The sequence below is a fragment of the Mustela nivalis genome (assembly GCF_964662115.1).
Source record: "Mustela nivalis genome assembly, chromosome: 20".
NCBI lineage: Eukaryota > Metazoa > Chordata > Mammalia > Carnivora > Mustelidae > Mustela > Mustela nivalis.
In genome coordinates, this window is record NC_139039.1 from 26,778,342 (window position 1) to 26,794,551 (window position 16,210).

At 37.4% G+C, this 16,210-nt stretch overlaps 2 protein-coding genes across 6 annotated transcripts in view; one reads left to right on the forward strand and one right to left on the reverse strand.

The window, feature by feature from the left end:
• Positions 1-16,210, forward strand: part of CENPU (centromere protein U) — a 627,562-nt gene that overhangs the window by 87,335 nt on the left and 524,017 nt on the right. The window lies entirely within an intron of this gene.
• Positions 1-16,210, reverse strand: part of SNX25 (sorting nexin 25) — a 129,264-nt gene that overhangs the window by 14,754 nt on the left and 98,300 nt on the right. For 4 of the 5 annotated variants that reach the window (XM_082715717.1, XM_082715715.1, XM_082715716.1 and 1 more), the window contains 5 exons: positions 13,665-13,796; positions 10,532-10,804; positions 7,894-8,058; positions 5,343-5,474; positions 3,013-3,153 (listed from right to left, as the gene is read on the reverse strand). In XM_082715717.1, coding sequence (XP_082571843.1) covers positions 3,013-3,153; positions 5,343-5,474; positions 7,894-8,058; positions 10,532-10,804; positions 13,665-13,796 — 843 coding nt within the window. Of the gene's footprint in view, positions 1-8; positions 1,842-3,012; positions 3,154-5,342; positions 5,475-7,893; positions 8,059-10,531; positions 10,805-13,664; positions 13,797-16,210 lie in introns of those variants that run through there. The other variant, XM_082715718.1, reaches the window with a different exon arrangement.

The window sequence follows — 16,210 nt, forward strand, 5'->3', positions numbered from 1 at the left end:
AACATTAAATGTTAGCATCTCGAATCATATTTTCATGTTAAAAAAAAAAAGTTTAGAATTATAATTAGAACAAAACAACCTTCCTCCTATACTTGTTCCTCTGAGGTTTGCAACTTGTTCTAATCAGGCTCATGGAATCGAGAGGAATGGGACATTTGATGAAAAGAGCTAAAGCTCATCCCTAGGACTCCGAACGCCTGGGAGCTGGCCAGTGCAGATGCCAGGCTGCTCAGGTAGATTCACACAACACACACCAAAGCACAAGACTCTAGGTGTGGACGCCTGGCTCACGGGAAGAAAATCTTCCTATTAGAACATGCTTTGTTTACAGCATCTTTGTGAAAAAGTTATCCCATTTGGAAAAACAACAGAAAGAAAAATTATTGTCCTTCAGTGGCAAACTGCAAAATGCAAGTACATGAATAATAATATATCAACAAATAATAACAGCCCCTTTGTGCACTGATCAGTCCTACATTCTGTCAGACACTGTGCTAGAAGCTCGGCGTGTGTGATAACAGCTCGAAGAGTTGGCAATTGTTATTCCGATTTCACATATGAGACAATTAAAGATCAGGATTAAAACCCAGATCCATCTGACCACAAATTCTGTGTTCTTCATGCCCGTTCCCACACAGAACTCTGCCAGTCTAACCTCAGACCCTAGGAGGGCAGTGGGTTCCAAATGCTCCAGACTCTGCCCCCATTTCCAAACACTGGCCCTTCATGAAGGCATTGGGGCCAGATGAATACACTTAATGAAACCAACTGGCATTGAAAGTCAGTGAACACAGCCTCTGCCTGCAATTGCTTTGACTGCTGTTGTCATCCTCCACGCACAGGAGTACCCTGCTGGCCTGGCCACAGCAAGAGAAGTCACTTGTAACAAGTGCATGCAAGTACTTGGGTACTGGGGAAGGAAAAACTAGCCCTTCCCACAGAGCCCACAGAAGAATCAGGGGTACAATGGCATGTGCCCAAGGAGACGTGCAAATCAGGGCTCAAATTTAGGGTACAATTTTCAAGAAATGAAAGAGGCAGTGAGAGTCAGAAGGGAAGATTAAAATTCACCAGGGACCTGAAAAGGTGCTTCTTGTCCCTGCTGTCAATAGGAAGGGTTCATACACAAAAATGAAAAGTCACAGGAGAGTAAATTCTAAGGGTAAGAAAAGAACTCCAGGGATCAGCTATAGATAAGGAAAATGAGACTAAAAGACAGACATAGAATTTTATAAGGTTTATTTCCTCTAAGGCTTCAGTCTACTTGTTTTTTTTTTCAAAGAACACTTTCCATATATATTTTATTTCAAAATCTCCCCTAAATTCCTTTTTCTCCTTCCTTCTGTTTTTATCAGCAATTGGATGGATACTGAACTTTCACACTGGTTTGTTACAGGGCAAATGACACACTTTTCTGTAGGATCAATTTTACTCACACATTTTGGGAAAAATGTAATTTTTTATTAAGACAGAGATTTCACTTTCCACACTGCAACTGTGACAGCATTCCCTTTGAGAAGTACTGGGGCAGGACGCTTGACTTTGGCCACCATCGTTTTAAAAGCACTTGAAGAAATTACAGTATTCATAAGTTAGTGATTACAAGTGTTTTTTTTTTTTTTTTTTAAATCCCCTTCAGAGAAAAGGTTAAAGGAAACAGACACATTTCATTCGCAGAAGAGCAATCTAATAGGTGACCACAGGATTTTACCAGTGTCCGTTCATTCTGAGCCAGAGAACAATGAACAGAAACAAAAGGAGAAGTGACCAAAGAGTGCTTCAGTTGCCAGGGAAGAGGGCCATCATCTTCAAGAGGAGGAGAGTTAGAGAAGATGCAGTTCCTGAGAAAGATGGGGGGATAAGGAATGAAAAATAAGATGATCCGGATTCCAATATGGTTTGGGCCACTAGGAACAGGTCCTGTGATAGACTGATCAAACTCTCCGGGGTCAGTTCCTCTCCTCTTAAAAGAACTGACCTAGATTAGAAGGTTTCTGACATTTTTAACTAAAACTCACAGGAGGAAATACATGCTATGTTGCAACATGTGACACACACATACATGCATATCTACATATAAAATATAACCCACCCATAAAACTAAGAAGTTCTATGAAACAATGCTCATTGCTACTACTACCACCACCAACACGATAATGCTTGGTAGGTGCTACACCTTCTTCTCAATGCTTTGTATGCATTTATTCCCTTAATTCTCACAAAAAGTCTGAGAGATAGGAGACATGGGCATTATCATATTTGTACTTTACTGACGAAGAGAGACAGCGAGACACAGTGACAAGTACCAGGTCATATGCTACTAAATAGTACAGTTAGGATCCAAACACAAGCAGTGTGGATCCTGAGTCTGTGCTTTCAACCATAACACTTTATGACCCTTACTCTTAGTGCTGAAATCCAATATATTCTTCTTCTTTTTTTTTTTCTTTTTAAAAGACTCTATTTATTTACTTGACAGAGAAAGAGAGGCAGTGAAAGCAGGAACACAAGCAGGGGGAGAGGGAGAGGGAGAAGCAGGCTTCCTGCTCTGCTGAGCAGGGAGCCCAACATGGGGCTCAATCCCAGGACCCCGGGATCGTGACCCAAAGCAAAGGCAAATGCTTAATGACTAAGCCACCTAGGTGTCCCTGAAATCTAATATATTCTATGTTCTTCTTGTCGCTACAATCATTAATTGATTCCACCCACTAAAAAGGTCACGACTGGCAGCTTCAAAAACCAGTGGCCCTAAGTGATCCCTAGCCCTCTCTCAGCCCTGAGGTTCTATGAGGCTCAATTGAGATCAGACAATTCTTTGTCCTGAAGGATTTCTACGAAAATGGTTTGGTCTATTAGTTAATTTCCAAATGTCAGGCTGAAAATGCCACTTTGCCAGTATCCACAGCAAAGGAGAAAGGTTAATTAGTTTCTTTATATGTAAAAACTTGAAAGGAGCTCTTACATATCTTCTTGCTTCGTAATTCTACACCTTGTATTCATGAGTATTCATACCTCACTAAGTTTCCGGTGCAAATTCTGGAACTCACTGAGCCTCCTGGGGACGGTCCAGTTCTTAGTTTCAACTCCTCCAACTTCTTGTAAGCTTACCATAACAAAGTAACAAGGCATTTGCTCACCATTCTCTTCTGTAACCTTGAAAAAAACAAACACAACAAAAGGGTGGTGAGCAGATACAGTAGGCATGATTTTTAAATAGCCCCAAGACCTCCCACTCCTTAGCGTACATGCCCTGTATATATAGTGTATATGCCCTTAGTGTATATGCCCTCCTTAGTGTATTCATCCCTGAACTATGAATATCATGGAATCCATTCTTGCAATTAGGTTATGTTACATTTGACAGCTGAAATTAACACAAGGGATTACCTGGGTGGGCCTAACCTAATCACACAAGCCCTTGAAGAGCAGAGAGATTCCTTGGGCAAGTGGCAGGAGAAGACATCAGAAAGACTGGAAGTACAAGAAAGACTGCACACGTGGTGCTAGTGTGAAGATGGAGAAGGGCGAGTGGGGGGGAATGCATCTTCCACTGACAGCAAGAGAACAGAGACAGGTCCACAACCACAGGGAACTTTCTGCCAACAACCCGACTGAGCTTGGAAGTGGATTTTTCCCCCAGTCTCCAGAAAAGAACTCAGTCTGGCCAGTATGTTGATTTCAGCCTTATGATGCAATGAGTAGAGAATGAGAGAGTCTAGTTAAATCTTTCAACCTACAGAATTGTGAGCTAATAAATGGGTGTTGTTTGAAGCCATGAAATTTGTGGTAATTTGTTACACATCAAAAGAAAACTAATATAGTGGACTTAATTAACATCTTAAGTGTGTTTCTTTGAAAAGACAAATGAACAGCAAGCAAACAAGTGTGAGATATGCCAAAACCTGTCTCAGGAAAGGATAAAGCCTTCCCCAGTTTAATTTCTGGATTCAACAAACCAGGATTTCAATTTCCATGAAATTTTACATTGAAACACATAATTTCCTCTACCTTCCAACTTAGATAATTCCTTAGCACAGTTCCTTAACATATATATACAATATCACAATTCAGAAAGGCCATTATTATACTTAACATAAATAGATTAAGAGAAAAAACAAAACACACTGAATTTAAGCTTGAATTGGTATTACAAACTGAATTAGAGACAAAGACTCAATAAGGAAGGCAAAGGAGACAAGACTCCCGGAGCATGCCCGGGGCCCCATGAGGTAGGATCTTTATCCCACTGTGAGGACACAGGAGATCAGAGCATGCACAGGGTCCTTCGGTTGTTGTAGGATCACACATCTAGTAAGGAAGTCAGCCCGGATCAGAGTTCAGAAGACTCTGGCATGATGCAGACATATCTTCCACATAATCCCCATGGGACTGCCTTGTGAACTCTGGCACTCAGGGGACTCCTCAGTGCCTTATCCACTATCTTTTCCATGACCAATGTCTCACAGCAAATTCCTGCAGCTTACCTTGATGGGAGTGCTAGTAAGTACCAAAGACATGGTGAAGCACTTGGTCAAGCACTCATGTACTGTGTGTGCTTTCACAGTGGCTTTTGGAGAACACGCTTTGTCTGCTATGTAATCTAGAGGTGAATTTAAGATTATGAATTTCAAGCCACCCCACACCATAGTAAGAGTGTGAACATTAACACTATGTTACTCATGATCTCGTTTCTGTGTGGACCTGACCTTCAACTCCAGATTTCCACAGGACTGAGAGTAAGGCAGGCGGGAATGAAGAAGTTGTCAAAATTAACAATGTAAATGCCCACATGCTTCTCTACTTGAAAAGAAATTATTTTCAAAGACAAAAAGGATATAGCATATTCTGAAAACTGTTACCCATATTCCTCAAAGAACGGCAAAATATTTTCTAATTCAAAGGAAAAAATATTCATTATTAAAGATCTTATAGCAACTGAGATTTAAGTGAATGAAATCAGCAGAATGGAGCACTCAGAGACACTTAAATTTTTAATTTTCACCACCAAATTTCAAAAAGCGCCTTCCAATTTTATTTCAATTGTTAATGGAAAAATAAAATGTCAATTCAGAGACATTAACTGTCCCTATCTGAAAGTTGCTTACAATTCCGGTGAATAAGGAGAACCTGAAGTGGAATGAAAACAGATCTATACCAGGCAGCCCTCCTATAACTCGCAGTCACAGGTGTGACAGAGTGAAAACAGCAGAGAAGGAATGACAAATGCAGTCTACAAGAACAAACATAGGTTTTCTACCCTCAACCTTAATTCTCTAGGACAAAATCTTCCGTATAAAGATATACTCTTAAAATTAATTGGGAGGAAAAGCAGTAAGAACTACCTCTCCACTGGTGATGGAGGCTTTCCACATTCCGAGGTTCTCACACCACCAATCTGTTCTTGCCATGTGCAGCTGTAGGTCTGTGCGTTCTTTCTCTATTAGAATTATCTCCTCCTTCAACTTTAAAACAATCTGCCAAAGGGAAAACATCCTGAGAGTTATTAAATTACTTGCAATGCTGCACAATTCAGCAAAGTAGTAGGATATTTAAATCAACAGGAAAAATACGCTGTATTTCTATACACTAACAATGGACAATCTAAAAAGGAAATCTAAGAAAACAATTCCAATTAAGATAGCATAAAATTTTTAAAATAGGAATTAAATAAGGGAGTGAAAGACTTCTACAGTGAAAACTAAAAAACACTGATGAAAGAAATTGAAGACATAACTATATGGAATGATCTCCAATGTTCATGGATTAGAAGACTAAACATTGCTAAGAAGACAGTGCTACCCAAAGTGATCTACAGACTGAACACAATACCTCTAAAAATTCTAATGTATTTTGCAAAAATAGAAAAATCCATTGTAAAATTCATACGGAATCTCAAGGGATACTGAATAGACAAAACAATCTTAAAAAAGAACAAAGTTGGAGGACTCACACTTCCTGATTTCGATACTTACTATAAAGCTACACTAATCAAAACGTATGGTAGTGACATAAAGACAAACATGTAGACCAATGGACTAGAATAGACAGCCAAGAAATAAACCTTTGTATATAGGCCAAAGGATTTTTGACAGTGGTGCCAACAGCAATCAATGGGAAAAGAACAATCTCTTCAATAAAGAGTGCTCAGAAAATTGGATACCTACATGCTAAATAATGAAGTGAGACACTTCCCTAAACTCCTAAACAACAATTAACTCAAAATGGAGAAAAGACCTAAACATAAGAGCTAAAACTATAAATTCTTAGTAGAAAACATAGGGAAAAGCTTCATAACATTAAAGTAGCAAAGACTTGTTGGCTATGACACCAAAGGCAAAGGCAACAAAAGAAAATATAGGAAAACTGGATTTCATAAAAATTTAAAACTTCTGTGCAAATACTATCAACACAGTAAAAAGGCAACCCACGGAGTTGGAGGGAATATTTGTAAATCAAATATCTCATAAGGTATTAACATCTAGAATATATAGGGAACTCTAAAAACGTAAAAACAAAAACCAAACAGTCTGATTAAAAAATGGGCAAAGGACTTGAATAGACATTTCTCAAAAAAAATTTATATAAATGACAAAAAAAATGCATGACAAGATACTCATTAGTCATTAGTGGGATGCAAATCAAAACCACAATGAACTACCACCTCATACCCATTGGGATGGTTACTATCAAAAAACTGAAAAACAACAATTATTAGTGAGGATATACAGAAATCAGAAACTACATGGACTGTTGGTGAGAAGGTATTAAATGCTGCTGCCATTATGGAAAAAAAGTATGGATGCTCCTCGAAGAATTAAAAACAGAATTACCATATGACCCAGGAATTCTACTTCTGGGTACATGCTCAGAAGAGCTGAAAGCAAGACCTTGAAAGGATATTTATACACCCATGTCCATGGCAGGATTATTCATGATACTCAAAAGATGGCAGCAAACCAAATGTCCACTGATGGGTGAATGGATAAACAAAATGTTATATATACACACAGTGGAAAATTACTTAGCCTTAAAAAGGAAGGAAGTTCTGACACACAGTATAATATGAATGAACCTTGAAGACATTATACTAAGTGAAATAAACCAGTCACAAAAGGATGAATGCTGTATGACTCCACTCATGATGTATTTCAGAGTAGTTAAATCTGTAAGAGATAGTAAGCAGAATGGTGGTTTCCAGGGGGCTGGGGAGCGGGCAATGGGAAGTATTATTTAATGGGTACAGGGCTTCAATTCTGCCATATGAAAGGAGTCCTGCGATGGAATGGGAGTGACAGTTGCATAACAGTGTGAATGCAGACACTGATCTGTACAGAACGGTTGAAATGGTAGGCTTTATGTTATGTATATTTTGCAACAATTTTTAAAAAATAAGTAATTCTATTTTTTTTTTTAAAAAGGCTATGGATCTCTTTCATGAGAAAACCTGTAAGGATATGTAACTCTGTGGTGTGAGGACAGAAGTTTCACTTCAAACTCTCCTGAACACGAAGGCTGCAAGGACTCTGTCCTTGCTCAAAAAGCCTACAGGAAGTATTCCCAGCCTAAACCTTCTGAACCTGCTTTTTACCATCAGCTGGGGCTGTGACTGGCACAAGGAAATGCTTTGCCCTCTTCTGTAAAGGTACCATAGGCAAGCCAGGTGAGAGAACACGGAGCTACTCACCGCTGATGACTGAGGGAGAACCCCAAGCCATGGAAGACTAAAAGCAACTACTTTTCTCATTCTATACTAGAAGCAAAAAATTGACAATGGAACTTAACAGTTAAAATTCTTTTTAAGGAAATTGTGATGATTTGCAAACATAAACTGAAAACTTTATCAAATCGGAAAGTGGAAACTTTCAAATACAACCTTGAAAGCAAAAGAGTTACCTTCTTGTCAGGTTTTGGTGCATTTTGAATAGAATTTAGAGCTTGCCTTTTATATTCAAGTTTCTCATTTAGTTCTCGTAGTTTGTTTACAGCAAAACTGGCTTGTTCATTAATCCGGCTGGTGCCTTCATCTACAGCTTCCTCACCAGCCTCAATTCCTGGGCCCTGGGGGAGAAAGTCACATGAACCACACTATCTTCTGATGCTGGACTGTTCAACCATTATTACTAGTGTATAAGCTTGATATGATTACACTGTGCCCAATACTAGATCCCACTAAGGAAAGACTCTATGGTAGAAAGCCCAGGAGCTGGCTGCTTTGCCTCAATAAAGTAACAAATCAAAGTTATCTGGAACTGCACTGAAAAAAGAAACATCATTAAGCCTGAAGTAGGAGGGCCTGGGGTGGATTCCATACCATTATTTTCCAGATTGTACACCCAAGGGAACCTGCTTGGAACAAAGGAATGCAACTGAGTTCTCTGTCCAGCCCAACCGAATGATCCGTGCCTAATCCTGGACAAAGACACTGAGAAACACTTGGCTTCCTTTCCGGCTCCAAAGAATATTATAGAAAACTCAAGCAAGTCTCTTTAAAATAAGATTTCCAGAGCACCTGAGTGGCTCAGTTGGTTAAGGTTCTGCCTTCAGCTTAGATCATGATCCCAGGATCGTGGGATTGAGCCCCACATCAGTCTCCTTTGTCCTTGGGAAGCCTGCTTCTCCCTCTCCCTCTGCTGCTCCTCACTGCTTGTGCTCTCTCTCTCTCTCTCTTTCTGTCAAATAAATAAATAAAATCTTTAAAAAAATAAGATAAAATAAAATTTCCAAATCCCCATTAGTGAAAGTATTTTCAGTATACACTTTGTTCAGTCCTTCTCTTGAAGATGTATTTTATAAATCAACAGGTAGATCATTTTACAAGTAAAATGGTTAGCATTTCAAAGGGACTTAAAATTAATTAAATAAAAGCAAAGTGACTTAAGATTCATAAAGAACTGTGTAACTTTTAAAATCTGGATAGACTACCAACAGACAGCATATAAAACAGATTTGTGCAGGGCAGTGGAAAGAACAGCTGAGAACAGCCTTCTTCTTTGTTTATAGTCCTTAACGTTCTTCCAGAATTTTTTCTTCTAATTTTTGGTAATTAGTAAGTAACAAACAATAACTTTTTTCGACAAAAATAAGTATTAATAGTCCTAAAAAACCAAGCTCTTTTTATTTTTGTAGGGTCTTTCAAATCTTTGTCCGCAATGTACATATCATGACATAGTATAGTACACTTTGTATACATAAACATGTATTCTGTCTTTTCCATATAACTCACAATGCTGCTTATTTTGAGGGTATTGATTACAGTTTAAACATAATAAAAACATAAAATTTTAATTTTTATGGCTCTATAATATCCTGGGAATTGATAGTACACCAACACATATTCCTGCTGCTGTTCCTACTCTGGGTTTATTCTGCTGGTTTGCTATCCCAAACGTACTAAAGCAAACTCCATTATATATATATACTTTTCTACCCTTTAGTTATTATCTTAAGATAAATTTTTAGAAGTAGGATCTTTCAAAAGATCAGTGATACATATTACTCTTGAGTCCAAGGTGAAGTTGGACAATTTTTCGTATTTGTTTGCCTTTCATATCAACTGTTAGTTCAAGACCTTCCTCAATTTATCTGTTGGGTACTGACATTTTTAATTAGTCTGAATAACCTCTTCTACAGCATTTGCAAATTAACCATTTTAATTTTTGAGGGAGAGAGGTAACACAGTTAAAATAATCTGACCAAAAAATAATAAATAAATAATAAAAAATTAAACAAATTGACCTATCTTAAAAATAAGATGCAATGAGTAATGACTTTTGGACCAGTTTGGTGGTATTATACACTGAAAGTATAAAGAACTAAGTAACAAATCTTTTAAAAAGTCTGAAGGAATGAATTTAACAGTTCAGAGATATTGACTTCTAATATCATCGAGAGCAAGCACTTGATTCCCTAGGGCTTGAGATACCACTGGGCAGAAAAAAAAAATCCGTGATCAATTACCATCTTTCCAAGTAGGGTGACTATAAAACATTTTGTTTTTATTTGCACCTTCACAAATCTTAAAACCCATGTAAATCATTAATAGTAAATGACAGGTGGCAATTGTAGTTCTCCAATTAAATGGCAACACGTTTAAGAATATTAGACTTCAGGTGTGGCCGAGCAAGGTTTTCTTTGGAACATCTATCTTACTTACATTTGATATTTTTTAACTCCAAAATATTTCCTGTAACTCCGCCCACATTCTCTTCCTCTCCTTATGTTCCCATCCTTTGACTATTCTCAGGCTGCACCATGTTCTACGGATTCTCTTATCTGGTCTAGGCCACAAATGCCCCACCCCACAGGCTTTCTGCCTTCGCATTTTCAGGGTATGTCTCAGGTCTAGACGGGGCAGTGAGGTCTCTGACTTGACACCAGGCAGCAGGAGTCAGTTTTCACAGGAACAAGGGAAGAAGTCGGTAAATTAAAAGATGAAGGCGCACACCAAATTCCGCTTATACAATATGAGCCTACCTGATCACTTTTGAAGCTTAACCACTGCGAAGGGAGGAGAAAATTAAAGGTGACTCACCAGTTCATCCTTGCTGGAAATCAACTGGGAGACATTTTTCTCTTCCTCTTTCAGCATCAGCTTCTCATACAGGTCACTGACAATGAACGAAGGGTAATACCTATCCTTTAGGGTCTCATAAACATCTCCCTGGATTTTGCAGAACACTTCAATACCTTTATTTCCTACAAGACACTGCTGGATTTCTTTGTAAAGTGATTTTTCCACAGATATTTCTTTGCTTTCCACAAAGAAATTCTGGTAAATTTCGCCAACTAATTGAGGAATTTCATTCTGAAAAGACAGAAAAATGAACAAGAAAGGTAAGAAATATCACCTCTGACAAAAAGGATTATCTTCAGAACTTTCTACATTTCTAAGCTGGAAGGAAGACATGAGGAATGTACACTGTACATTTCAGTGCGGCTCTTTGGGTTTTGTATGCACATTCAGAAGCAAGGGGCAAGAGGCAGACCCTGACAAGACAACTGGCTCCTTAAAATGAAACTTCAGTTGAGTAGTTAACAAATGTAATGTCTTTGAAATGCTGGAAGGAGAAAAATGACAACAGTTCTCTTCTTGCAATGGACTCCTTATCGTAAATCTGAACACCACAGCTCAAATGTCAGTTAAATTTAATTTGGCTTTTAAAAATCTAATATAAATAATTGGAAGTGCCATTTCTCACTAGAGAAAAAAAAATCAGTATTGTATAATTTAAGAAAAGACGAAAAATGTTCTTTCAGAATGATGATTATTGCATTATAATCAAGCTTATATTAGAGGACTTAGCTGTAAACGTTACACGTAGGTCACAGCCAGCCAGCTCACAAATGCAAATAGCCCTTCTGGCTGACATAATATTTATATTTCCTCTAGACACATCTCATTAACTCTAGGAATGTTACACAGAGTCTTCAATAGGAGTGAAAATAAAGAGAGGGGTGCCTGGGTGGCTGAGCATCCAACTCTTGGTTTCAGCTCAGGTCATGATCTCTGGGTCTTAGGGCCTGCCACTCAGCGTGGAGTCTGCTGGAGATTTATTCCCTCTCTCTCTCCCTCTGCTCCTCCCCCTGCTCACGCACTCTCTCTCTCTCTCTCTCTGAAATAAATAAAATCTTTAAAAAGAAAAAAATGAAGACAAGCAACTTAACAAATGAAGACTGTGAATTTAATAAACATCCCATAAATTTCACATCCAAATCAGTGTTGCATTTGACAAAGTTATATGCTCTTACTCCACTGAAATCTTCTGAATCGTTTTCAGTAGTTTAGAAAAATTCTTTAGATTGTTCTTTGCAATATTCCTTTGAGACCAGCCAAAAGTCATTTGGAATCAAGTCTAGTAAATAAAACGTGTAATAAAGTGGGCAAAAACAGTATTTGTTAAAATGAGGTAATTTGTGGCTTACAAATTAACAATGAAAGGCATTTCTAAGAGAATTTAAAAATACTATGAGAATGAATTTAATTCCTTAACCAACGTAGTTTGTGGAGCACCTGCATGGCTCGGTCCTTTAAGCATCAGCCTTCAGCTCAGGTCAAAATCCTGGAGTCCCAGAAGGGAGGCCCACATCAGGGTCCCGACTCAGGCGGGGAGTTTGCTTCTCCCTCTGCCTCTACCCCTCTCCCTTCTTGTGTTCCCTCCCTCTCTCTCTCAAATAAGTAAATAAAAATCTTTTACAAAAAAACAAAAAAGAGGTAGTTTGTGATTTATGATGTATTTTAAGTTGGTATTGAGTTCTGCCAACACTCATATAAAGTGCAAATAGTAATTTAATGTACCCACTGCTCTTCGTGCTTATTTTAGTAAGCCTCTCAAAATACATATGTATGTTATACATACTGTCCCATATAGTTATAAACACATCTAACATACATATTTCACAGTCTTTAATCGTTAAATGTATTGAGACATTGCTGAGCGCAAAACATGATGCTTATTGTTGGGGTTTTCATTGTAAGAGGCATCTATAACCAAAAATGTTCTTTTGTGTTTCTTTTTTTTTTTTTAAATTTTTTATTTTTTATAAACATATATTTTTATCCCCAGGGGTACAGGTCTGTGAATCACCAGGTTTACACACTTCACAGCACTCACCAAAGCACATACCCTCCCCAATGTCCATAATCCCACCCCCTTCTCCCAAACCCCCTCCCCCCAGCAACCCTCAGTTTGTTTTGTGAGATTAAGAGTCACTTATGGTTTGTCTCCCTCCCAATCCCATCTTGTTTCATTGTGTTTCTTAATTCAATTATATTTTGTTTGTTTTTTTATTTTTTTATTTTTTTAAAGATTTTATTTATTTATTTGACAGAGAGAAATCACAAGTGGGCAGAGAGGCAGAGAGAGAGAGAGGAGGAAGCAGGCTCCCTGCTGAGCAGAGAGAGCCCAATGCGGGACTCGATCCCAGGACCCTGAGATCATGACCTGAGCCGAAGGCAGCGGCTTAACCCACTGAGCCACCCAGGCGCCCCTTGTTTGTTTTTTTAAAGATTTATTTGTTTATTTATTTATTTGAGAGAGAGAGCAGGGAGAGAGGAGGAGGGAGAGAGAGAATCCACAAGCAAACTCCCCGCTGAGTGCAGAGCCCAATGGGAGGCTTAATCCCAGGACCCTGAGATCATGACCTGAGCTGAAACCAATAGTCAGCCACTAAACTGGCTGAGCCATCCAGGCCCCATTAATTCAATTATATTTTAAATGAAATAAAAGAAGAACAGTCATATAAATTACACACATGAATATGACATTAAAATAATATGGTTATGAGACTGAGGTTCAGATGACAAGATCAATTCATTATAAACAGCAGTGTGGAGAGAAGAGAGAGAGAGAGAGAGAGAAAGAGAGAGATGTCTTTTTACAATGTGTTAAAAAAAATAACTACCTGAAAGTAAATGCAGTATTTCGGTACACTTTTAAGTCACTTTTTCCCTTGACTACACATTCAAAGGTGTGTTTTTTGTAAAATAAAATCTAATTTTATTTACCATTAGGGGCTAGACAATAATTCATTATTATATTTGGTTTTAAATAGTCTTTTAAGTATATACTTATCTTACAGCTTCACAGAAAAACACAGATACAGTGTCTAACATGCAAGTTTTCATCAGCTAGTGATTAATATTCTTTTGATGCTTTATATACTACCTTGTTAGCACTCTTTAAATATTCCACAGACTCCCAAAAACTAATCAGAGCTCTCTTGTCCATCCTTTCCATGTACGTTCGAAAGTGCTCTCGATAGAAAGTACTGGCCAAGATATCTTCAAACTGAAGAATCTATCAAGGAAATATAAGGAAAAAAATTAAGAAAAATATAAAAAATCATACTTTAATTATCAGTTTACTTTAACTTTCAATGGATCAGTTTTTTACATTGGGAGGGAGTTTCATTTTTTAGGGTCAATAGTGTACTATGGTATTTCACTCCACTTCCTAAATTGTAAATGGAGAAGTTTATTAAAGATTCAATACGTACATATTCAATAAACACCAATTTTCAATTAATCATCCACACTCAGCAAAAGATCTTTTTGACATCTACTCTGTATCGGGCACATTTCTAGGAAATGAAACATGAAAATCCCTGCCCTGTGGGATATACAGTTAAAAGAAACAGATATTCAGAATAGAAAAATTGAAGAGAAATGTATAAAAAAAACTAGAAGTTTAGAATCCAATAATTTGACATTTTTGCCTTCCATCTTATTTTTATACAGCTGAGGAAAATGATTTTATATCTTGCTCTTTTGTTTATAGTATCTTTTTTTCAATTAACTTTACTTATTGCCCCAAGGCCCCAAATTTTACCACCTTTTAAAATCACATTCTCTCCCTGCTACACACACACACACACCATCACCGCTACCATACTATTAAAAAAACAAAAATGTAAGCTGCAGACATGATCAGCCCTTTAGCACTGGATAAAGCCTACATTTCCTACAAACAAGAGTATTTTCTTACATGAACAACATATAATGATCAAAATAAGGAAATGAACATCAACACAGTACTATTCGCTAAACTACCAGCCTTATTCAGATTTATTTAAAAAATCTTTTGTAAGCATCAATTTAATTTAAAATTTTTAAAAAATGTACCAAAACTACTCCTTTGTTTACCATTTTGCATGCATGCTTAGAGAAAAAGAGAAACTACATCTGGAGACACAGTGTGCACAATCTTGAGCATAGGCTGCCGTATTAGGAGAAAGCAGATCACCTTTATAATTACTCGTAACTCAATTAGTTAGGAGAAATGCCTCAAATTACTTTAGAAAGAATTGAAACCCCATATCCTTAGCTTAGTTAGGTTTAAAAAAAAAAGAAGACATGTGAGTATAAATCAAATATAATTAAAAGAAAAATTTATGTTTTAAGATTATTAAAATTTAAATTGTGACAATCAGAAATTTTTTGGAAATGTTACCAGTAAGATCTTTCTAAAATCAAGTGTATATGATCAACACAGATTCAACTCTTCTGCCGACAGTGAGCCCTTAAGAGGTTTTGTGAGCAGAAAGGAGCAGGGATTTTTCTAACAATTTCTGGTAACTAATTAAAGGAGACAGCCATTCTGTGCTACAGATAACTAAAAATTAGAGTCCAAAATATATCAGACAAATAGTATTTAGTTAGTTTACCAACTTTGGGAGATCACAGCATGTATCGTTATGCAAACACTAACAGTAAAGCATTTTGAAACACAAATTCTAACTGTACATGGTCCACAGAGGTTTGTGGGAATCCATATCAAATTTGGCTAGGGATAACAGAGCACTCAGAGAGCTATCGGTTTTTAGTATCAGAAGAAGCTGAGCAGAAAGGGCATTCCATGAAATCTAAGGAAGTCTTCCCAGTATAATTTTCCTTGGATAAAAATGAATTCCAAGTTAGGTACAAATTCACATATTTGCAAAGCCAAGTTCAAAACATCTTCTAAGGGGAGCCTGGGTGGCTCAGTGGGTTAAAGCCTCTGCCTTCGGCTCAGGTCATGATCCTGGGGTCCTGGGATCGAGCCCCACATGGGGCTCTCTGCTCAGCAGGGAGCCTGCTTCCCTTCTTCTCTCTCTCTGCCTGCCTCTCTGCCTACTTGTGATCTCTGTCAAATAAATTTAAAAATTAAAAAAATATAAATTTAATTTTAAAAAATCTTCTAAAATATTAGCCATTTTTAGATTCTTACTGGTCTTTGGAATAGTTTATGCTCAGTTCCAACAGTACAAATATATATAAGTACATGACGGCAAATACATCTCAAGTATAATTAAACATCTGATAGATCTTACCTTGGCTGGTGGATTAACCAAATTGTCTGCTCCATTTTTTTTTTTTTCTGCTTTTGAAGGAAAGAAGAGCATTTCACTGTGTAACACCTACACTAAGGGTATGGGTCTGGGTGAACAGGATGACTAGATCGTATACTTCAGCCAAATGTATTCATTTGAGAGTAACTCAATTTCAATTCATTTGAGATTAACTAATTTTAGTAATTCTGAGATTTTTGTATAGATGTATGAAGAGAAAGGTGGGTAGGTCAAAGTTGACACCACAACAAAAATAATTATTTTTTTAAACTATAGAGGATAGAACAATAATTAACATTCACTAAGGGCTTCCATACAGCAAACATTGTGCTCTTAATTTATTTGTTAGTTCAGCCCTTTTCTTTCTGTCCTAAAACCCCTGGTA